We start from the raw sequence: 22,395 nt of genomic DNA, 5'->3' as shown, positions 1-22,395 counted from the left end.
AATATATGATGAGTAGAATTGGTTTTAATTTGAAATACTGGCTTTGTTCTTTCTATTTTATTTTATTTTTCTTTTTTGACATTTTTTTTTTAAAAAAAATAATACACTACATACATTAGTTATTTTTATATTCTATTTTCTATACTTCACCTAACTAAAAATTTCTTTGCCATCGATTTTACAAAACAAACGAGCTAAAAAAACAGTAACATTATATTGAAATATAATAACAATATATCTTAAATAAGAAATGAGTCAAAGTAGGAAAAGTCTGTTCAACGGTAGTGGGTCAAAGAAACGACTTTTATTACATATAAATATATATATATATATATATTAAAAAGTCGTCACAAATGGCTAAGGAGTGTGAGGTGAGTAGTGGTCACGTGAGGTTGAATTTCGTGGGGCTTCTCGAACAAAGGCTACGTGGAAAATTCTTCATTATTCCATTAACACAAATAATATAATACATTATTGCTTGTTTTTGTGATTAATAACGCTACCTTTGTTATTAAAATTGTTGGATATATTAATATATTTAATAAGTAAAGATATTTGGGAGATATATATATATATACACACACATGTAACACTATCATGCATACGTCAACAATGACCTAATTGCTTGTATATATACGTTCAAATTTATTATTATTATTATTATTTTTAATATAAAATATTATAAAAAAAATCGCAAACTTCTTCTCACTCACACAAATTTTCCACACCAAAAATCGTACGGAAATCAAAACTAGCAAGCCGGACATTTACAATATGATTAATTAAATATATAACTATTCAATAAAATTTTCAATAGGATTCAACATGTTTATACCATGATTTAATACTTGAGTACCTTTTCATCTATATATGGTTCAATATATTTTGTAGATAAATCTAAAAAATTTTAAAAGATGAATAAATTATAGGGTGAACTAATGACCGTTAGATTATGAGTTCTGCATAGTATTAAGGTTTATCCTGCGGATTCCCAGCGTTAAGAAAAAAAATAAAATAAAATAAAGAACACTTCATTGGACATAATTTGTCTACTAGGTTTACTTTTATTAAGAATTTCTACTTGGTATAATTTTAATATTTATTTGCTCTGTTGGCAATAGTTTGTAATATAAAAAGTATGACTTATTTTATCGAATTTAATTTGCAAGTATTAGATTTGGTCGAAAATTTACTAATTCTTTCTCTATCCTCAATGCTCAAAATGTCGTTATCAAGTCTATGCTAGAAATGACCTGAGTGCTATTGTTACTATTAGTAGCACTTATTTAAGTTTATATTCATTTATTATATTCTCATTATTAATGAGGTTATAATAAAATCTACACACTCTTTGTTGACTTGCCAAGACTTAAAGATGATGACTGATTGACTTAGCTATCGAAGAATCTGGGAAAATTTCCAATATTGCAGTTCACTAATTTGGAAACAAACACTTGATAGTTCTGGAATCACAAGTAATAATAGGAAATTAAGATACATATACACATATAATTGAGGATATTGGTCGTCGTGTAGAAGATCTTTAAAAAAAATAAAATTGAACCAAATCATACTCTGTGATTATAAGTCGTGTCAAGATGGAGATTGGCAGAGATTGCTCCTAAATAATTCTAAGTTTTACTATTGACCTTTAGACGTTCATAGATGATATACACACATATTTACTCACGCATTTTACGGAAATTGAACATCTAACTTCAAACATGTCAAAGAGTGTTCTAACTTCTTGAGCAACATTTTCAGTCTCACAAATCCTCAATAAACGTAAGGGATCTTAAATTACTTCTTATGTATATCTCTAATTTTAATAACTTTAATTCAAGACAATATCATCAAGACTACAAAACCAACCCGAGTTCAAATACTCAAATTGAATAGAAAGAAATCTACTTGATCGAGATCTTGGATTCGAGACTGTAATCGGAAAAATGTTTCTTGAGAGAAAACTGTATGAATACCTCAATAGTACCAAAAAACACCATTAAAACTATACCTTAATCTCACTATTACATACACTAAAGTAAAAAAGCAATTATAAGAACAAGGTTCACTGCCAAAACATGCATATTTACTTGGATGGAAACACACCAATTTTTACTCCTAGCGAAAGGCTCGTAAAAAATTCTCTAGGAATGGCCAATGGTCTTCGCCAACATATAGCTTGAAAAACTTGAAAACGATGATGGTTTTATACTACAAATGTCACGTTAATTTGGGGAATTCATAACTGTGCACTACTTATAGATTAAGCAGCACCATAATTTGTTCATATTTTTCAAAACTATTAACCTGGACAGTTAACCTGCTAGAGGAAAACTTAATTAATTTAATTACAGGTGAAGAAAGGTCAAAAACTGCACACAAAAGCACTTGCAATTTGAAATCGACAGCAAAAGGATGGTGCATCAGCTCTACAGAAATTATCTGCAGAATCCTAGGAACAGTTGAAGGTTTTACCTTCATTAACATCTGCTACTGTGCTACATGGTCAGTCAAATTGTTGAACTCCTCGAGCATGTCTGGCAGCGCCGTGCAATTGCGTAGGCCTAACATTATGCTCGTCCTGAAATTGATGCAGAAAAGGGAGTTAAACAGATGGGATGAGCTCATACATGATTAGTCTACTCCAACACCTAGGCATAAAAACCGACCTGCATGCCAAATGTGAAAGTGGATTGTCTAAAGTCGATATGCCCCTGTGCAAGCGAATAGATAGCAGGGAAATTATCGTTAGATATTATTCTAAAATGCTCAAAACTAAAACATTATTAACTTGTGGTGTAATAAAGCTATAATACCAATCCAGGCATGCTTTGTTGAGCCCCGTAAAAGCCATCATGGCCGGAAGTAATTGAGTTCAAATGTCCCTAGAATATAGCCACAAATCATATAATATCCATTATCTCACTTCACAAATAAACAAAATAAAGTAAATAGGCATGCATACCAGCCCCTGCATTGCCTGTTGGCTGACATAGTAAGCATCGTGTGGTGGTTCCATCAGATTTAACTGAATCAATAAGGAGAGGTGAATTAAACTTCTTTAGGCCCTCTTTGAGATCTTATTTTTGTTCTTTATATTCAGAATGTTTTATTATTAATGACAAAAACTTTGCAATATCATACGGTGCTGGTCACAACAATCATACCACTCCATGTACATGTTGCTGAGACCCGTAGTATCCATTTAGGGCAATTCCTTCCGAGCTTAGGTTGTCCTATTAAGGGAAAACACAGGTAATCAATATCTTCTAGTACATATTAAATCATTTCAAACAAGATCGGAACATATCGAAAATCTCAAACCATATAATAAAATTTGTGCAAGATGTTAGAAAACCAATCATCGATCAACACACAAACTTGATGATTGATATTACTGCTTACCATCTGTTGTAAATTGCCTTGAGTCTCAACCATAACTACATCTGGTTCTTGTGGGAACTGAGATAGAGTATTTTCTTTTGATAAATATCTTACATTGCCAAAGGTGGATATGTTTGACACAGAAACTGAAAAGGAATAAGATGTATTCTACCTTTCTTTTCTTACTAGTAGTCTTCTTCTTTATTGTTTTGGTAGCCTGGATGGACTGGCTGCCTTCTTCGGCGCACCGAAGTCCAACCGAATTATTACTACATTCTACAGTAGTTCTGTTATTGACATTGACACAGTTTCTCAGAGCATCAACCAAAGCACGACAAGCAACATTATAATTTGCCTCACATAGAGAACCCTCTTCACCCAACTCAATAGCTCGCTTGCATAGATCATTGTATCGTTGCACCCTAGATGGGACTTTTTCTGTCTCCTCTGGAACAGCTTGCTTGTTTTTTGCATCTTTTGTCCACCTCTTAAGAATGTATCGAGATGAAATCCTTGTAAGGCCACATATTTGAAGAACAATCATCGAATGTCGGCATAGAAAACCTTTGTATTCAAACATTAGACAAGAGCAAGAAACCTCTAACTTTGTCTCATTCCATGTGACCACAAAATTCTCATTTTTGGCACAGTCGTCCACTCTAAAATAAACAACACCTCCAATCTCTTTCTCCTTCTTGGGATGGCATCCCACCACACCCAAAACTTCAACTTGAAACTTTCTAAATATTGCATGTGTATAAATTGTTGACATCTGCTTTTCCCATGGGGAAGGTGACTTTAGTGCGGGCTGTTTGTGCCAGGTGTCAAAATCTGCTATATCTTCTTCTTCATATTTGTTTTGAAGCATTGCCCCATATTGTCTCATAAACTCTTTCAGACTGACTTTTTTGTGAAAATATTTGTCAAAGAAAGAGTTCACACTTTCAGATCGCAGATTTGTAGAGAGCCCACCCAAAAAGGTGTCCCTCATGAATAAGGGAACCCACTTTTTATAATCCACATATAAAGAATGAACCCATTCATTTTCTTGTAGCTCGAATCTGCTCACCATCTTCCACCACCTCATGTCAAACTCTTCATCTGTCAATGACTTGAATATGCACTTGTTGAATTTTTTCATAAAGTTTCCATGTTGTTTGAGTACATGAGCAAGATATTCAGGTACCCTTTCTAATATATGCCAAAGAGCAAAGCAATGGCGTGAGAACGGAAAAACTTCTTCAATAGCCAGCTTCAACTGTTTATCCTGATCGCTAATAATAGTTTTTGGAGGTTGCCCGCCCATCGCTCTCAGCCATGTCTTCATCAGCCAAACATATGTTGGTTTAGATTCATCAGCTAATAATGCACATCCAAGCAACATAGGCTGAAAATGATGGTTTACCCCAATGAACAGACCAATAGGCATCTTATCATTGATTTTAAGGTAACTGGTATCGAAGAAGACAACATCACAAAAGCTGACATAATCCTTCCTGCTTTTGGCATCAACCCAGAGCAAGTTCCTCATCCGTTGTTCTTCATTCAAATCAATCGCATAAAAAAAAAAGGGATTATCTTTTTGAAACTGTACAAAATGTTCAAGCATGATTTGAGAATCCCCTTCTTCTAATGTCAAGTACCGACCTCTGTCAAACTGGTGGTCAAATTCATTCTTGCTGAGGCAGAAATTTGGACTCCCACCAGACTGTCTAGACATCTCAACATACATCTTCCTTGTCCGCTCGCTAACCGCGTGCAAAATATCTATATTATTCTTTTCAGCTAACTTTACATTCCTGTGTATGCGGAAATGGTATGCTAAGGCAGGCAAAAGCTCATGATTGTGCTCTTTTATGAACTCGTGGATATACCATTTCCCATCTCGTTTTCTCTTCACATGCATACTGGCCTTACAATCTGTCTTTTTCACACTCGGCCTCCTGCTACTACCACTCTCTGATTCCGGTGTTATCCCATACCGTGAACATGCAAACTTAGCATCGATAAATTCTTTGGTCTTCTTTGAGCGGCGGCTGTTTTTAATTGATGTGGTGAACCCCATGGACTTTGCATAATCCTGATAAAACGAGTAGGCTGCCTCATGTGAGTCAAATTCGATCCCACCACGCGGTTCAATGTTCTCACATTCAATCTCCACATTGTCTGCTTTGCAAAAACTATTTACCTGGCCATCCTTAGTTTGTATAGCATTGACAACATCAACCATATTTAGTCCCATCCCTTCCCCACCACCTTCCACATTGCCTTCAAAATCCACCATAGCCAGTACCAATTCCCCCAAGGTGTTTCCAAAGCCAATTACACCACAACTTGCTAGAAAATCAACTGCCCTGCAGGCACAACCGGATACACATAGAAGAAGAGCAATAAAAATAGCTGTATTTGGTACCAAAAGGATTAGATTACCAAAAAAAACAACTAGACAATAAATTTCAAAATACATATGCCACAAGATTAAACATAATTGCAGCTATCTGTAAACATATACTTCCACTATGCTAGCAACATATATTTCCGCAAAATCACAACACGGTTTCCAATTTCTCCGATCAGTAAACCCAGACAACACCCACCAGCTTCTCGAAGAAACAGAAATTCATGAAACAAATGCCCACACACACACATCATCATCTTGAAATATCAGCCAAAATTCCTAGGAGGAAACGAATCTAATTGAAGAGAATTAGAGCGTACCAGCTATACCCTAGAAACTGGGTTCGTGAAAGTCGTTACCTAGCAGCAACTTCGCTTCCACCAGTATATATCGTAGCAAATTTTCATGGCGTTCTTGTTTTGGGAATTCCAATTCAGATTAAACGAACTGCAGGCAGGTTGCAGCCAGTAAAAGGAGAGGATTTACCCCAAAGAAAAAGAAAAAGAAAAGAAAAATTAAAACTTAAAATTGTATATTTTGTAAGATAGGCCTTTATCTCATACAAACTTCGATTTATACCCCAGGATTTTGACTTCGGTTAATTCTCTTGATTTTATTATTATTATTATTATTATTATTATTATATTTTGTCCAATTCTTGTTCATATGTTTTTTTCTTTTAATTTTATATTTACTTATCACAACTTCTTAGTTATAGATTTTAGAGCAAAAATCATTTTTTGGTCTTATTCGATATTACAATTATCAATTTTGGTTTCATTTAAAAAAAAAAATAATTATCAATTTTGTCCAACTCAAATAAAAATTTATCAATTTTAGTTTCAAATCGGTTGACTGGGACTGAACACGGCTGTGTTGGCTTGAATACGACTGTGTTGAATGACTCAGAAGGTAATTGGGCGTCCCAGGCAGCCAACACGGCCGTGTTGATTACCCTGTACTTCTGAACAATGTCGTGTTCCTGCTCGTGTTCTTGACTGTGACCGTGTTCTGAACACAACCATATTCCTGTCATGTTCTTGCTCATGTTCTCACCACAGTCATGTTCCTATGTTCTCAACACATACATGTTCTAGACCATGTCCGGCCCATGTTCTTAACACACAGCCATGTTCACGATCATATTTTCAATATAATCATATTGTATGTCATATTTATTATTATTTTCATTTTTTGATTAAAATTATTTGATATAAATATATATATATTTATAATTCAACAAAAATATTTTTTTTATAATTATTTCATAATCTAAAAAATAATCAATATTTAATATTTTAAAAATATATAAAAATAATAATATATTAAAATATATTTTTAATAATCATTATATATTTTAAAAAATTTATAGTAAAAATTTTAAAATATTATTTTAAAATAATTATTTTTATAAATTATAAATTAAATTTATTATTCAAAATAATATTTTAAAATAAACTTCCTCCATCTCATGTTGGATGTTTAGATCACTATAACACCGAAAATTTATGATAAATATAATTAGTAGATAATTAAAAATATATTAGTGAAAATAATTATCATATAATATAAATAATTATAAATTAAGATTAAGATAACTAATTAAAATTTAAAAAAAATTAAATTAAAAAATAGTGTGTAATTATTATTTTTTTTAAAAAAAAAGAAAGTGACACGGGATGTGTGACAGACAGAAATTGCAATATGAATATAGTAAGTGGGACGGAGAGAATATTATTAAAAATATAATTAATATATTATTGTTTTTATATATTTTTATAATATTAAAAATTGATTAGTTTTATATTATGAAATAATTATAAAAAAATATTTTTGTTGAATTATAAATGTATATATTTATATCAAATAATTTTAACAAAAAGTGAATAATAATAAATATGACTTACAATATGATTATATTGAAAACATGGTCGTAAACATAGCTTAGAACATGACTGTGTTGAGAAGATGACTGTGTTGAGAAAATAGGCAGGAACATGGCTGTGTTAAGAACATGAGCAAAAAAACATGGAGTGAAATATGGTTGTATTCAGAACACTGCCAAGAACACGGGCAGGAACACGGCCTTATTCAGAAGTTCAAGGTAATCAACACGGCCGTGTTGGTTGGCTGCCTGGACGCACCAGTCACCTTCTGAGTCATTCAATACGGCCGTGTTCAAGCCAACACGGTCGTGTTCAGTCCCAATCAACCGATTTGAGACTAAAATTGATAAAATTTCATTTGAATGGGACCAAAATTGATAATGTTTTTTGAATGAGATTAAAATTGATAATTATGATATTGAATGAGACCAAAAATAATTTTTACTCTAAATTTTATATATTTTTTACTTATTAATTTATTTATCTTTAACAAAAAACTTAAAAAATAGCATCTCATATAGGCTCTTACATACGAATTTATTTATTTCCTATTTTGCCTTTTTTGTTGCATTACTTTAATAATTATGTTTGATATGTTTATTTTTAATTAAGTTATAATTTTAATTTTATAAATTTAAAACAATTGAAGTTATTAATACTTGTAAATAAAAATGATTTATTTGTTCACATATAAATTTATTAAAATTTAGACAAAATAAAAATACTAATATTATATTGAAAAGAGTTTTAGGAATATTAATATTATATTGGGTATGGTATGAATAAAATAGAAAATAGTATGATATAAAAATAATCACTTGTAAGTTGTAAAAATAATATTGTAAGTTATAAAGTATTTTTAATGTCAATAGAAAGTAGAGTTACAATTAAAAAAAATAAAAATTGAATAGATTATTAAGGATTTTATACATTAAAGTGGACATAAAATGTAGGGTAGATGTCTTTTCAGGGTGTTTTTGTTCGAGAGTTTGAATTTTGAATCGAAATAATAAAAATTTTAAATTTGAATAGTTGTACGATATAATATAAATAAATGTTCTGAGTATAAAATTAAATTTTAATATAATATAAAATTTAAAAATAAATATTTTTAATTTAAAATTTTCAAAAAAAATTAATAATAATAAAAATTTATGAAAATCCTTCCAACAAACACAACCTATGAGCAAGGATGAATGTAAAAAAAACTAACCATTCAAAAAACAAAAACAGGAAGCACACTATTGAATATGGACCATTAAAACTCAAATAAATATCCAGTGATGGAATTAAGGATGTACGAAAATAATAAAATGGCGTATTGACTTAATTCCCGAAAATTTATTATAATGACTAATGAAGCTGTGCATTTATTTATTGGCATAATAGTCCAACAACTCCATTAAAATTAAGTAAACTGCTTAATATAAAATTATAAATGTAATAACAGATGGATCCATAATTAAAAGTTTTCAATTACAAGAAAGGAATAATTGAAGACTACCCAACTAGGCCTTTAATTCCACTGACCTCCCAACTTCAATCATATATAAATATGTATGTATATATATTTAATGGTATATCTATATTTATTTATATTGCCAAAGACATAGGCACCTAAAACACGCACACACACCGCATTCTCAGCTCTCCGCCGTCGTTGTCCGCTGGCGTTTTTTGTACTAAGTTCGAGCCCGCATCCTCTCTCACTCCCAGTTAAAACGGACAAAAAAAATTGACCTCCCGGGATTTTGTATTTTCGGCTTGGACTGTAGTGGAGCTGGGTAAGGATATTCTGATTCTTGGAAGGTAGAGGAAGAAAAGGGTTTACCGTTGAAATTTGTAAATTTCGTTTGTGTTTTCGGTGAGATAGGTTCTGAAGCTGACGTCATTTTGAGTAAAGTTTGATTTCTGGGTTGGGTGAAACAGAGGAAGAAGAAATTGTTGAGATCGCACGAGCAGAGCAGGATTGTGTGTGTGGCAAATTAGGATTTTTTGGGGGAAGGCAGCTGCGGAGGGGAGAGAAGGTTTTGTGGTAAAGTGAGAAAGTGATGGTGAGGAAACATGGGTGGCAGCTGCCCGCGCACACCTTTCAGGTATTTGTTTGGGCTCATTTTCACCTTATTAGTGAGTCCTTTGAAAAAAATCAAATGGATTGTGACTTGGACTGTTATAATTTGTTTGTTGCGGACCTGCGATGGTTCAATTGTAGAGCTGAGCTTCTCACGATGATTGGGAAAGCTTGCTGAGAATAGGGTTGGGTGTTTTTTTAGATTTTTTGATCTCCCAATTTTCAGTTTCTGAAGGGCTTTGTTAGTTATTATGATTTAGTTGTTGCTGGTTGAATTTGGTGTATGAGTTTGTTGAATGGTAGTTTTAGGTGGGGATAATTGACCTAACAAATTATATATCATTTACATATATGGCACATTTCTTGATTCATGAGTATTTCATGAGGAGGTGAGTTTTCTAAGAAGTATGCACTTCTTTTTGGTTTAACGAATGCCAACGGTAAATGTAATGTAATATATGTATGGAAACAGGTTGAGTGTTTTATTTAACTAGAAAGTCAATGCAATTTTTCCTTCTCAAGAAGATTCTGTTTGGGGTTTGGAGGTGTCACTGGATTTAGGCTCGTCAGGTTTAGTTGCATTTAGTTGAAGGAAGTTATTTTGAGTGATGTTAGTCAAAAGGTGAATATTTAAGTGTGGTGGAGGTTTGCTTGGTTTGCAAGGTCTTGATAGCGTATAATTTTCATATTCAGTACATAAAAAATTTATGATGAATTATTACATTGGTACTTGGTAGTGTGTTTGTCTCTACAATGATAAGTATAATATCTTATTTATTGCTGTTGTTTTTTTTGTAAAAGTACTGTAGCATCACTTAGTGCATTTTGGATTATTATTGAGTATGGAATTGGATTCTTATCATGCAGGTTGTTGCAATCACAGTGTTCTGCTTGTTGGTGGTTGCATTTTATGCTTTCTTTGCTCCTTTCCTAGGAGGTAAAATATGGGAGTATGCTTTAATCGGCGTCTATTCCCCCGTGGTATGTAAATTTGCTTTTCAATATTGTTAAATCATTTTTCTATTTCCAATTTTTTCCCCTTGGATGAGAAGTATACGAAGGCACTACATTGAATAAGAATAATGGAGGTCATGGAAGGTATGTATTTAAGGATGTTCCGAGCAACATTAGGCCTCTTGTCATGCAACCATTTAGTTGATTGAAATATCTTGAGTGGATGATATGTTATAGATTTGGTAATATGCATGTTTAGAGCCAATACATCCTGCAAATGCAACCATTTGCTTATTTATTTTAAGAATATATTTTAAGTTGTGATTTCTGTCAAAATGAGGATTTCTTTAATTGCAGGCTCTATTGGTTTTCATTCTCTATGTACGGAGTACTGCAATCAACCCAGCAGACCCTGGTATTATGTCAAAATTTGACCCTGAATTAGCGGAGGGAGGGAGGGAAAAGCATGAATCAATCTCTGATGGTCAAAATAGAAAATTTGATGAAGTTAGCAACGGGACTCATTCTTGTCACTCTACAGCTTCACAAAGCTCCGTTGCAGGACCTAACAGTGACCACAAAGGTTCTGTTGAGTCTATAAAATCCAATGCTCAAGCTGTCCTCCCAAGAAGGAGATCCTTTTGTAATTATTTTGGAGGATTTCTTTGTGCAATATTTGTTCTTGAAGATTGTCGCAAACCAGATGAGGCGGCTGAGCAGGACGCCACAGGCGAAGAAGCATTGTTTTGCACACTGTGCAATGCTGAGGTTGGTAGTTGCAATAAATTTTTGTTAGTCATAAGACTTAAATTTACTCTACCTGTATTTGTTTAAGTAACTACCATCACACGATTCTTAGGCATTAGGGGAAAGTTACACTGGATTATGCACAATTGGATTCCTGTATTTATTGTATGAGTTTTCTTTATTCTCACTTATTCTTATACTGTTTATCCTCCTTAGGTTCGAAAGTTCAGCAAACATTGTCGAAGTTGTGATAAGTGTGTGGATGGATTTGATCACCATTGTCGGGTAGGCTATGATTTGGAATGCTGCTGATATTCTTTTCATATGCACCATGACAATTTTTGCACCTATTAAAGCAAAGATGCTCAAATTTTTTTATTTTAAATTTTGTAGTGGCTCAATAACTGCGTAGGACGGAAAAACTATGTCACATTTATCTCACTCATGGCCATCAGTTTAGTATGGGTAAGTATTTAGGTGAGCTATGGCCTAGTGACTGCAACTTGTTCGAATGACTGATCTCTCTCCTTCTATCCGTCTTCAGCTTGTTATTGAAGCGGGAGTTGGCATTGGTGTTCTAGTTCGTTGCTTTGTTAATAAGAATCATATGGAAGCTGAAATAGTTGATAGGCTTGGGAATGGCTTCTCTCGTGCACCTTTTGCTACTGTTGTGGTAACGCGATCATTGAGACACCATATGATTAAGCAATTTTTTAGCCATGTTATAACTAAAACTATTGTATTAATATTATTCTATTGCCCATTTCATTGTGCAGGCTATATGTACAGCCGTGTCTTTACTGGCTTGTGTACCACTGGGGGAGCTTTTCTTTTTCCATATGATACTTATTAGAAAGGTCAGTCCTTAGAAATTCTGTTTTCTCTGCCTATCTCCTTGTTCTAGGTGTAATGGCTGCAGATCAATCTACAGTTTTGGTTTTTGTCTACAGTCAGCATTTTAAGTACTTCAGAAGATTATTGAACTAGAAAATGCATTTGACGATTTTCTCGTGTTCTTCTGTCTTAATTGATATTATTATGCACTCTTAGATATGTGTTTCCTCTATTATATTACTAGAGTTACAATGACCTGGTAATTTCCAACTTTAATATCATATTAAAACTCTAGACATTGTTATTTTGTTTAATTCTTTGAACCATTGTTGTTTGTTTGCTTGTTTACTTGACATATTATGGGTTCAATACAACTGCCAGTCTTGCTATCCTATGCTGATATGAGTATATGAGTTGAACATTTCACTACAATTGCAGGAATATCACATTAGAATTATATTTTAGATTTCATTGTCTAATTCCATGTCATTTTCTTTCAGAATCATAATATCTAATGTTCTGTGATTATTGTAGCTTTGTGATTCATGCCCCAAATTGTATATACCATAGTGGATTGAGATAGGTTCTTTATTGATAAAACCTTGTTCAACATTTAAAATCTGTATTCGACATTTCACAATTTGTTAATGGTTATACATTTCAGGGCATCACGACTTATGAATATGTTGTGGCAATGAGGGCCATGAGTGAAGCCCCTGCAGGAGCATCCGTAGATGAGGAACTCCCGACCATTATATATTCCCCATCCGGATCCGCAACAACTGGCTTCAGTGCTGGAAGTTCTTTGGGACTACAGTATAAAGGAGCTTGGTGCACCCCACCTCGGGTGTTCGTAGATTATCAGGTATGTTAAAAAGTAACCATTCATAAAGTCATACTTGCTTGGGAGTATTCAGTCATCAAACACTGTTTTCAAAACTTGGTTGTCAGGAAGAAGTTGCACCTCAGCTAGGACCCGGAATTATTCCATCTACAGTCGATCCAGACGCTAATGGATTAGGCGACAAGACAAACAAGGGACCCAAAAAGGGCATCCGGATCAGCGCCTGGAAGCTTGCTAAGCTAGACTCAAATGAGGCAGTGAAAGCAGCTGCTAAAGCCAGGGCATCATCATCCGTTCTACGCCCTGTTGATAATCGTCGTCTACCTGATTCTGAATTGAGCTCCAGCGACAACGCAAGTATCAGAAGCAGCATGAGCATCGAAGCTGCAGGAAGCAAGGACACCCGACTCTCGCCTTTAAGGCACTCTTTTGCTCCCAGCCAAGGCAGCCGGGACGAATACGAAACCGGCACTCAAAGCGTGAGCAGTTTCAGCAGCCCAAGTCATGTTCACGAATCCGTGACGCTAAGCCCTCTTCCGCAACTTCATGCTACGAATCCTCTCGCCATTGCCGCTACACGCCCTGACCCTGTCGGTAAAAACAACCCGGTGTTCCAAAACTCCTCCGGATTCGATGAAAAGATAATGCAAAGGCACAGCAGCACGGAGCCCTTATTGGTCCCCGCTCCTGCTGATCGCGCAACTTCCTTAATCAGAGACATCAAAAGAACATCTGTCGTCTGGGATCAAGAAGCTGGCAGGTACGTCTCTATCCCCATTTCAGCTCTGGAATCTCGTAAGAAACTCGGTATCCCAGAAGCAGGTAATCAAGACAAGCGAACTGGCATTGCTGTTCCCCCTCGAGAGCCATTCCAGTCCTCGGCAAAGCCAACTGTTGGTCAGTCGGAGAAATTAACCTACTCTGGGGAATCCATCTTCTTCGGCGGCCCACTTATGAGTGCTCCGATCAGGGAAGGTTTGAAAACTGAGGGGGCTTCGAGTTCGAAAGATGCTCTGGACAAGCTACCGATAACTTTGCCTCGGGAGACCAGATTCAAGAGGGATGCTGTCTCCAACCAGCTCCCTGTCTTCGTCCCCGGGGACTTCGATTCGAATCCTTCGGCTGGTTCAGGTCCAAAGTAATCCACACAAGCTGATCTTGGAGCATTTCTTGATGCGTCGCAATACGGTGGATTTGGAGTGTCGTGAATAAGAAGAAACCACCTGAATCGAAGCTGTTTTGGATCAACAGAGGAACCTTTCTGTCCTTGGTCGGCGCATCCCTCTGCGAGCTGATGGAGAGTTTCCGGCGGTTTATTCTGGTCCCGTTATATCGATTTTGGCGGAGAGTTATCGATGCCATCGAAGTAGAAACTGAGTTGTGTAAGCGAGAAGGAATTACTCCGTTGATGTATTATTGAGTTTTGGAGTTCACCATTGTTGTTCCTTTGAGTGTATATGCATTTTCTGCTATGTTCCAAGTCTGTTAATGGATCTTGCTGTTTTTATTTGATTTTTATCCATCACCGGTGCTTTTGGAACCAAAAAAAGGAGAATCATTTATGTTGGTTTTAGTAAATTGGTTTATATATGATTAATTTTTGTGTTGGTTAGACAGAATGTGACAGTAGGCTTACATGTTTAAATAATTGATAATTTAATTAGATTACTTTGTACTCAATACATGAATATTTTATGCTATGGACGAAGAACATTAAAAAGCACTCTGCAGACACATAAATTTCAAGTACAGATAGAAATTGAAACAGCCTCGTCTCAAAAGCAAGCATCCAGCAGACAGCAGCAACACATGCCAGCGCAACTGCAATTTAAAAGAAAAATCAAAGGGTAAAATTTTTAATAAATTTATGAATTTTTAAATTTTAAAAATCCACAAAAGTCTTTAAAGTACTAACCAGCCTCTCCAGAATCCATCACCTCTAGATTGAGTATTGGCTGGTGGATCCTCTTTGTTATCCTTCATTAGGTAAAAAGCCGCCGGGGGTGCCGGAGCAGCCATGTTGCCGCCGCCTTGCACCTCCGTCGGCGGCGCCGGATAACCTATTTATATATATATATATATATTGATATACTTGAAATGCAAAAGTTGTATTGTATAATTGGAAGAAAGTGAATGAGCATTGCCTACTTACCCTGAGGTTGAAGTTGAGATTGGTTGTGGTTATTCATCGTAAAAAAGATAGAATAAAAATATCAAATGTAGTGAAGAGATTACGAATGAAGACATTAATATATGTTTTATGTGTATATATATATAGATGAATGTATGTATGTATGTATGTATGTATTTGTAGATAATAAATAGTCAAGGGGTGGGTGGGGAGAAAGTGGAGTTGCTGAAACTATGGTCAAATAATTATCTCATAATTGTTGTTATTGTCGTTATTTAATTGTCGTAGCCAAATACTACGGTATATATGCATTTCCATTTCAATATATTTTGAGTATTACTAGTATTTTTTATATTTACAATTGTCTTTTATTTATAATCTTTGTTTACTATTTGAAATATAATTTATAAAATCATCGATCATACATAGAAATTAAGAAAGAAATAATAAACAAAACAAACTTATACTCCTATTTAATAAAATCGTGGCATTTTTATTTTTATAAAAGAAGACAGAGTATTATATTAATACATAGCTATACGATGTGTGTGTGTGTGTATATACAGTCCACCAAGATGAGGACAAAGAGGTTTGTTATTAAGGTCCAATCGAACTGTGTTCGATGTTTTTCTAATTTATTTTACATTATTTGGAAGATCTAAGCTGCCAACTGCCCTAAAGAAACCATTGAGTATTGAGCCAATAATATTAATAATTAAAATTATATACAGTTAAAAATAAAAATATAACTGATAATATATATATATATATAAACCTTTGTTTCAGCATATTGTTTAATTTGTATATAATCAATCATAATATCCATATTAAACAATATCTTAAATTATCATTAAGCATTAATTGGGCCCAAATCTGCCCAAACCCGTCTGTGGTAAATGGGTCTGAATTTAGTTCCAGACAACAAATTTGAGCTTTGTAAATGTAATGGCAATATTTTCGTGTTATTTCCTGATATCTTGGCTGCCTGCTTCAGCATCGTTCTTCACACACACTCATCCTGTCCTGTATGTAACTGATCCACTTTTCTTCCCAAACAATCCTCTGATTTTACTCGGACACAAATCTCTATCTATGTAATGTAATGTTAATGTATGTACAGATTGATATTACTCTTGCAGCCTTCCAACGTCGATTATTCATCGTCTGGTCTTCTTTCTAAAACCAATCTTCACGTACTGCTCGCCATTTATTTCTCCATTCAATGCAGTTTTATGTTTTTCATCCTTTTTCTGGCACGCAGTTATTTCAGTCAGATATGTCAGAAGAAAATCATAAAATCGAGAATAAGAATACAAAATTGTCAACACAAGTTAGTTTTTAGAATTTATTGCGGTTGCGTTTGATAGTGAGTGAAACTTGGCACTTTTGGGGATGTGTGGAACTCAAACAGAAATTGATTTTTTCTCTTTTGTTTTTTTTTTTTTTTTTTTTTTTTTAATCTTCAAGCGTTTGCTGTGGTTGATTGATTTGCATCAGAAAACGAATCCTAGACTTCTCCCATTTGGTACGAATACGATGATCTTCCTCTGCTGTTTTTTGGATGTTTTGTCTGCATGAGTTTGGCCTTAATCAGATCTTTGGCAATCAGATTTATCCACTTTGTGTTGCTTTCTTACCGCTCATATCATATTTAAGGTACGAGGTTGCAGCAATTCGAATCAATTCTTTAAACTGTTATACCCAGTGCAGAATGCTCATCTTCTTTGTAGCATAGTTTTAGGCCATTCTGAAAAATCAAGAGTTCTTAGGGATGCATTGCAAGCAGAGCAGTGATTCCATTCGGACAATTCTGTTAGCAACCGGGGTCGTCGCCATTTTAATTTTCCTTCTAAAGCAGACGCGCAGACAAGCTTCCCATCAAAGGTACCACAATTCATATGAATTCCATTACATTTTTACATTCATTCCATCACATTCCTCTGCATCTTCAGTTGTAGCGCAAGAAACCGGCGGCGCGACTCATGTCTTAGTCACCGGAGGAGCCGGCTACATCGGTTCTCACGCAGTTCTCTGCCTTCTCAAGGACTCATACCGCGTAACAATTGTCGTACTTCTTGTCTTTTTCCTACAACTACTGTAACATTTGATTCATGATTCGGATCATAGCTCAAAAGACATGTAATAAAATTGTTGCCAAGGATAACCTGTCTTGCGGCAACATGGGAGCTGTGAAAATCCTCCAACAATTGTATCCGCAGCCCTGTAGGCTTCAATTCATCTACGCCGATCTTGGAGATGCCGCAGCCGTATCCTTCGCCGCCTTCTTGACTGATAAAATTCGATCATCTTGTTCGAAAGAAAAAAATCATTCCTCAGCTCGTTTTTGTAGATCGAAAAGATCTTCTTACAAAATGCTTTCGACGCTGTCATGCATTTCGCAGCCGTCGCTTACGTTGGCGAAAGTACGGCAGAGCCACTGAGGTAGCTGAGCTCACAGATGCATATCCTCACTTGTATGTATAACTAAGAAGACATTGCTGTTCTTCGATGCTACGCAGGTATTACCACAATATTACATCGAATACGTTGCTCGTCGTGAAGGCAATGGCGAAACACAGCGTAAATAAGCAGATTTACTCGAGCTCTTGCGCGACCTATGGATAGCCCGAGAAGATGCCCATCACCGAAGCCACCCCTCAAGTGAGTTCACGCGGATTGTATTGAATCGATTTAAATGTTCACGCAACAGCCATAAAATGACGATCGATTGTTGTCGAGTTCAGGTCCCCATCAATCCATACGGCAAGGCCAAGAAAATGGCGGAAGAAATCATCCTCGACTTCTTGAAAACATCGTACATGGCTGTCATGATCTTAAGGTCGCGCCTTTTTCTGCTCTCTGCCGAGTAAGCTTGTCGACTACAATGGAGGTTCATACTTCTGGTTGTTTTCAGGTACTTCAATGTGATCGGATCTGATCCAGGGGGAAGACTGGGAGAAGCTCCGCCGACGGAGCTCCGAGAACAAGGAAGAATATCCGGTGCCTGTTTCGACGCGGCAAGAGGAATAATTCCAGGGCTGAAGATAAGAGGATCTGATTACAGGACTGCAGATGGAACCTGTGTACGGGACTACATCGATGTCACCGATCTGATCGACGCACACGTTAAAGCTTTAGCCCATGCGCAGCCCGGGAAAGTCAGGATCTACAACGTTGGAACAGGAAAAGGTTAGATAAAACGTTCAACTCCTCAACAAGACTCAAAAGAAATGCATTGCAAATTGAATCAAACCTTTTGGATACAGGGAGTTCGGTGAAGCAATTCGTCGAGGCCTGTAAGAAGGCAACCGGCACAGACATTAAGGTTGAGTACCTCAGCCAGCTACCGGGGGATTACGCAGAAGTGTACAGTGATCCTTCCAAGATAAGAAATGAGCTCAACTGGTCAGCTAGGTACACAAATCTTGAAGAAAGTTTGAGCATAGCTTGGAGATGGCAGAAAGCCCACAGAAATGGCTATGATATTTAGAATAGAATGTTTTGTGTTTATAACCATAATACAGATATACATACATACACACACATATATAAAGCTGATGATTCTGCTTTAAGTATATAGTAAAAACTAGACAACTTTAATCTCAAAGTACAAACTATGATAGAAATACATGTTTTTACACTCTATATGTTGTCTGCGTCGCCCTGCCTTTGTTTCTGTACACATAAACAGCCCGTCTCACTCGCTCGAAGCGGGTGTCATCTTCCGAAGGCTTCCTGCTGATGGCATTGCCGCATCAGGAAGTTCCAAGCAAGCAATGCGGCGCCTACTGCAGGCTCGACCTGGTTTTTGTTGCATAGAGGTGAGGATGTAAATGCTCAAAAACTCTGAAAGGACTTTGATCGGCAAAAGTTTTCTTACCTTTGGACGAATTGGGAGGACTCCAGGGAAGTCCTTGGAGATGCAGCCAATTACTTCGTCGCCAATGTCCCATCTCTTGTTCGGCACTAGAACACAACCAACCATTACCAGAGGGAAAGGATCTTTCCCATCTGCATCCAGATATAGTACACAATATGTTAGTTGAAACAATTGTCGAAGAATTTGTAGTGAAAAACTAAAAAAAAATCTCAAGGTTGATGACATACCTTCACCGCATAGTTCCAATCTCTCGACAACAGCTTTCACACTTGAAGCCAACTCGTAAACAGAACTGTGTAAGATCTTATTTGCCACGGCATCTCCAGCCTCGGCGCAAGAAACCACAAGTGGAAGAAGCTCTGCTATTCGAGCCCAAGATGGATCTGAATAAGTCCAACTGAAAACAAACATTGGAGACAATTATAACGTTGTCTTTTCATCTCTATATAAAGACTCATCGAGCTCAATATGTCACAAGCACTGTGCTAACCAAATTAATGGCTAAGATAGCCATACCCAATAAGTTCATCTGGTGAAGATAGACTAAGTGCATCCAGAATGCTATGTGTGAGTGTTGTCTGTGGCCCACGACCGTCGTGTGCCCTAATTACAGCAGTCAGTGCTTGCGCCGATATACCATAACCACTGCAAGGAATAAAAACTTTTATGAGAAAGCAAGATACCTGAATATGCAAGCAGATCATTATGCTTTCTCATATTTAACCACTATCAAAGATCAAAGTTACAGACACATGATCCATTGCAAACTGTGAATTATTCTATAGAGATATAATTCAGAGAGAGATTTTCAATTTTTCATCATCCAAACTCTTTTCCAACATTAGCACCAAATTATATATACTTAGATCAAGCAAAGCAACGAGAATTTCCAACCAAACCATAAAAAAGAGTTATAATGAAGTAGAGTCGACTAGGGTAATAGCTCCATTCTTCAAAAAATTGAAGGACAAAATCTAGCTCTATCATTACTCGGCTGGCGAGAAATGAGATTTTTTCTTATCATAAAGCCTCGACATACCTTCCCCAATCACCTAATGTAGGTCCAGCACCAGCAGCCCGAGCTTCTCTACCATCTTCAGTGAACCCATAAGCAATGGTACCTGTACCAGCTATAAGAACACATCCATGTAGGCTTCCCATTGTCCCACTGGCCAAAGCAGCCACAGCATCATTCTGGACGAACAGCCTCACATGACTTGGGAATATTTCTCTAAGAAATCAAAGAAAAGTCATTGAATTATTGAGGTGATCTAAAAAACAAAGTCAGATTGGTAAAATATTGGAAATTTTCGAGGATATCAATGTACAAAAACATGAAAAATGAAACCTACAGACACATTGGAACGTGAAATCATTAAGCTCTGCTCCTGTACATTGTATGGACATAAGGGGAAAAGGACTAAGGATCTCATTGGCGACGGCTTCTTAATGAGCACGAGAAGGCATTGAGGAACAGTTCTAACTTACTTTTCTATGCCTGTATTAGCTCCAATAATATCTAATTGTTTGTTCTGAAATTAATATTTATAGTAATTGAAGGAATCCTTTAGGTTAGAGTGTAAGTCAAAAGTGGACTTCAAGAATTCTACTTGTCATGATCACATTCATTATCAAATTTGCAAAATGAATGTAAGGTAGAATTTCTTTGTCAGTTGTAACAACCTGAGCCAGTTAAGTATACGATGCTGATCATTCTTGTGATCAACACCGGAGACTGAAAGACAAACGGCTTGAACTGCAGAACGTGTCGAAGCTGACCTTGCAAGAGCATCTGCCATAACCTGTTCTAAAGTCTCTCTAGCCCTGGATTCTGCAGAACATTGAAACCAAATTCAATGATCATTTACTAAAAAGGGCTGTATCTGTATGTGCATCCAAATTTAGAGATAAACATTAAAATTTCATTGGACTACACATGAATCACATTTCCTATGCATCTCTACAATCTATCAGGTGCAATTGCAGATTAATGGGATCTTATGAAATTCACAGAAAGTGAAAGAAATCTCAATAAACTAATTCAACCATGAATGAAAATATACACACACACACACCTCCAACGCTGTTGTGATTGGAGCAACCGGCGACAGTCCGAGCAAGGATTGGCGGAGGATCAGGCAGCGGCAGAGAAAAGGGGATCAAAGGCATGCATATGCACACAGTGGAGGTAGTTCCACCATCTATACCCAGAATCACTTTCCTGCCATTAAAACCCTCATTCAAATGCTTGCCATCATTTCTAATTTTCCCATTCCCATGAGCAGCAGCCGCGGCAGCAACCATTTGCTCAAAATCCCAGACCTCCCCATTCCTGTACCTCTTCATTTTGGAATTCCGAACCGCAAAAACAATGGTGCAAAGAAAACAGAAACCAATTCGACACTGTGGGTTTCTCTACCTGCTCAAGAATGTGAAAATTACCTTGCAGGGAAGGGAAAGAGGGACTGGATGGGGATTAAAAATGGCGGGTATTGCGAATTAAATATTCGGGACGGCAATATGAGGACAAATGCTTGGAGTCAACAGATTGATGGCTGATGAAAATCGACGAGTCTACCAAGGAATTGAATAATGATGTGGTCGTGATCGTGGTTCGTAGACTGAATATAAATTAGTTGAAGAAATTTGTCGTCCTGCGATTTGGACTGGGAAGCGCAGGGCTGAGTGATGATTCCCCAATCTCCATGTGGTGCTCGCTCGGGGGTTTGTTTGTATCTATTCTTCATCTTCTTCCCGCTGTTGGTACTTTCCAGGTGGATATAACTATTCCCCTATATTTCAACTCTCAAGATTTGTGTTTTTTTTGCTTTTCTTGTTTTTTTGGTTGAATGATTATTACTCCCTCAGTCATCCGTCACATTTACGTTTGTTATTATATTTATAATATTAAAAATATCATTATATTTATATTATTTTTATACAAATATTTATTTGATATTATAAAATATTAATACAAAATATTTTTATTTTTCTTTTAATTTATATATAATAATTAACATTCAAAATTCAATAAACAAAAATAATCTACACAGTTGGGAGGTAATTGCTTATTTTATTGTAATTTAAAATTAATTTAAATGAATAGTTGTTTGGAGTTTTATTTTATTTGTTTTAAATAATTTTTTATACTTTATTTTATAAACAAATTAATTGGATATATAATAGAATATTGGGAAAAAATTAATTTTGTTTTCAATATAATTAAAATTTATTAATTTTGGTCACAGTATAAAAAAACTCAT

The 22,395-nt window shown here is 35.7% G+C and overlaps 3 protein-coding genes and 1 pseudogene across 7 annotated transcripts; 2 read left to right on the top strand and 2 right to left on the bottom strand.

The window, feature by feature from the left end:
- Positions 1-2,327: 2,327 nt before the first annotated feature.
- Positions 2,328-6,309, bottom strand: LOC127240575 (protein FAR-RED IMPAIRED RESPONSE 1). Of its 2 annotated transcripts, XM_051259315.1 has the most exons (8): positions 6,106-6,308; positions 3,560-5,741; positions 3,409-3,465; positions 3,171-3,239; positions 2,969-3,031; positions 2,820-2,888; positions 2,673-2,717; positions 2,328-2,584 (listed from the first exon to the last, which is right to left on the bottom strand). In XM_051259315.1, exons 2-8 carry the CDS (start codon positions 5,669-5,671, stop codon positions 2,510-2,512), a joined length of 2,490 nt encoding a protein of 829 aa, XP_051115272.1. In that variant the 5' UTR covers positions 5,672-5,741; positions 6,106-6,308; the 3' UTR covers positions 2,328-2,509. The 2 variants fall into 2 exon arrangements, with proteins under 2 accessions (XP_051115272.1, XP_051115273.1); XM_051259316.1 differs by lacking the exon at positions 3,409-3,465 and having other exon boundaries at positions 6,106-6,309.
- Positions 6,310-9,264: 2,955 nt separating this feature from the next.
- On the top strand, positions 9,265-14,693 carry LOC127240383 (probable protein S-acyltransferase 19). Of its 4 annotated transcripts, none has more exons than XM_051259043.1 (10): positions 9,265-9,455; positions 9,601-9,767; positions 10,610-10,723; positions 11,054-11,464; positions 11,660-11,728; positions 11,837-11,908; positions 11,988-12,116; positions 12,220-12,300; positions 12,942-13,142; positions 13,229-14,693. In XM_051259043.1, exons 2-10 carry the CDS (start codon positions 9,723-9,725, stop codon positions 14,261-14,263), a joined length of 2,157 nt encoding a protein of 718 aa, XP_051115000.1. In that variant the 5' UTR covers positions 9,265-9,455; positions 9,601-9,722; the 3' UTR covers positions 14,264-14,693. The 4 variants fall into 4 exon arrangements, with proteins under 4 accessions (XP_051115000.1, XP_051114997.1, XP_051114999.1 ...); XM_051259040.1 differs by having other exon boundaries at positions 9,545-9,767; XM_051259042.1 differs by having other exon boundaries at positions 9,265-9,480.
- A 2,655-nt stretch (positions 14,694-17,348) lies between these two features.
- On the top strand, positions 17,349-18,742 carry LOC127240698 (probable UDP-arabinose 4-epimerase 2; annotated as a pseudogene).
- Positions 18,713-21,887, bottom strand: LOC127240697 (uncharacterized). The gene is made up of 7 exons (XM_051259508.1): positions 21,208-21,887; positions 20,816-20,963; positions 20,172-20,363; positions 19,649-19,777; positions 19,360-19,529; positions 19,133-19,263; positions 18,713-19,053 (listed from the first exon to the last, which is right to left on the bottom strand). The coding sequence occupies exons 1-7, from the start codon at positions 21,476-21,478 to the stop codon at positions 18,970-18,972; spliced, it is 1,125 nt and encodes a 374-aa protein (XP_051115465.1). The 5' UTR covers positions 21,479-21,887; the 3' UTR covers positions 18,713-18,969.
- Positions 21,888-22,395: the final 508 nt, after the last annotated feature.

The sequence above is a fragment of the Andrographis paniculata genome, unplaced genomic scaffold, assembly GCF_009805555.1.
Source record: "Andrographis paniculata isolate CXL003 unplaced genomic scaffold, ASM980555v1 Contig79END, whole genome shotgun sequence".
Taxonomy (NCBI): Eukaryota; Viridiplantae; Streptophyta; class Magnoliopsida; order Lamiales; family Acanthaceae; genus Andrographis; species Andrographis paniculata.
Note: the sequence above shows the minus strand (reverse complement) of the source record. Positions and strands in the feature narration are given on the sequence as shown.

Excerpts from the sequence above, each read along its gene's own strand:
- LOC127240575 (XM_051259315.1), bottom strand. The coding sequence starts at position 5,671 with ATGGTGGATTTTGAAGGCAATGTGGAAGGTGGTGGGGAAGGGATGGGA. Across the intron at positions 3,240-3,408 it reads AAGGCAATTTACAACAGATG|GACAACCTAAGCTCGGAAGG; the intron begins GTAAGCAGTAAT and ends TTCCCTTAATAG. Across the intron at positions 2,585-2,672 it reads CTTTCACATTTGGCATGCAG|GACGAGCATAATGTTAGGCC; the intron begins GTCGGTTTTTAT and ends CATCAATTTCAG.
- LOC127240697 (XM_051259508.1), bottom strand. The coding sequence starts at position 21,478 with ATGAAGAGGTACAGGAATGGGGAGGTCTGGGATTTTGAGCAAATGGTT. Across the intron at positions 19,530-19,648 it reads TCACCAGATGAACTTATTGG|TTGGACTTATTCAGATCCAT; the intron begins GTATGGCTATCT and ends GTTTGTTTTCAG. Across the intron at positions 19,264-19,359 it reads ATTGGAACTATGCGGTGAAG|ATGGGAAAGATCCTTTCCCT; the intron begins GTATGTCATCAA and ends ATCTGGATGCAG.
- LOC127240383 (XM_051259043.1), top strand. The coding sequence starts at position 9,723 with ATGGTGAGGAAACATGGGTGGCAGCTGCCCGCGCACACCTTTCAG. Across the intron at positions 10,724-11,053 it reads TCGGCGTCTATTCCCCCGTG|GCTCTATTGGTTTTCATTCT; the intron begins GTATGTAAATTT and ends CTTTAATTGCAG. Across the intron at positions 12,117-12,219 it reads CACCTTTTGCTACTGTTGTG|GCTATATGTACAGCCGTGTC; the intron begins GTAACGCGATCA and ends TTCATTGTGCAG.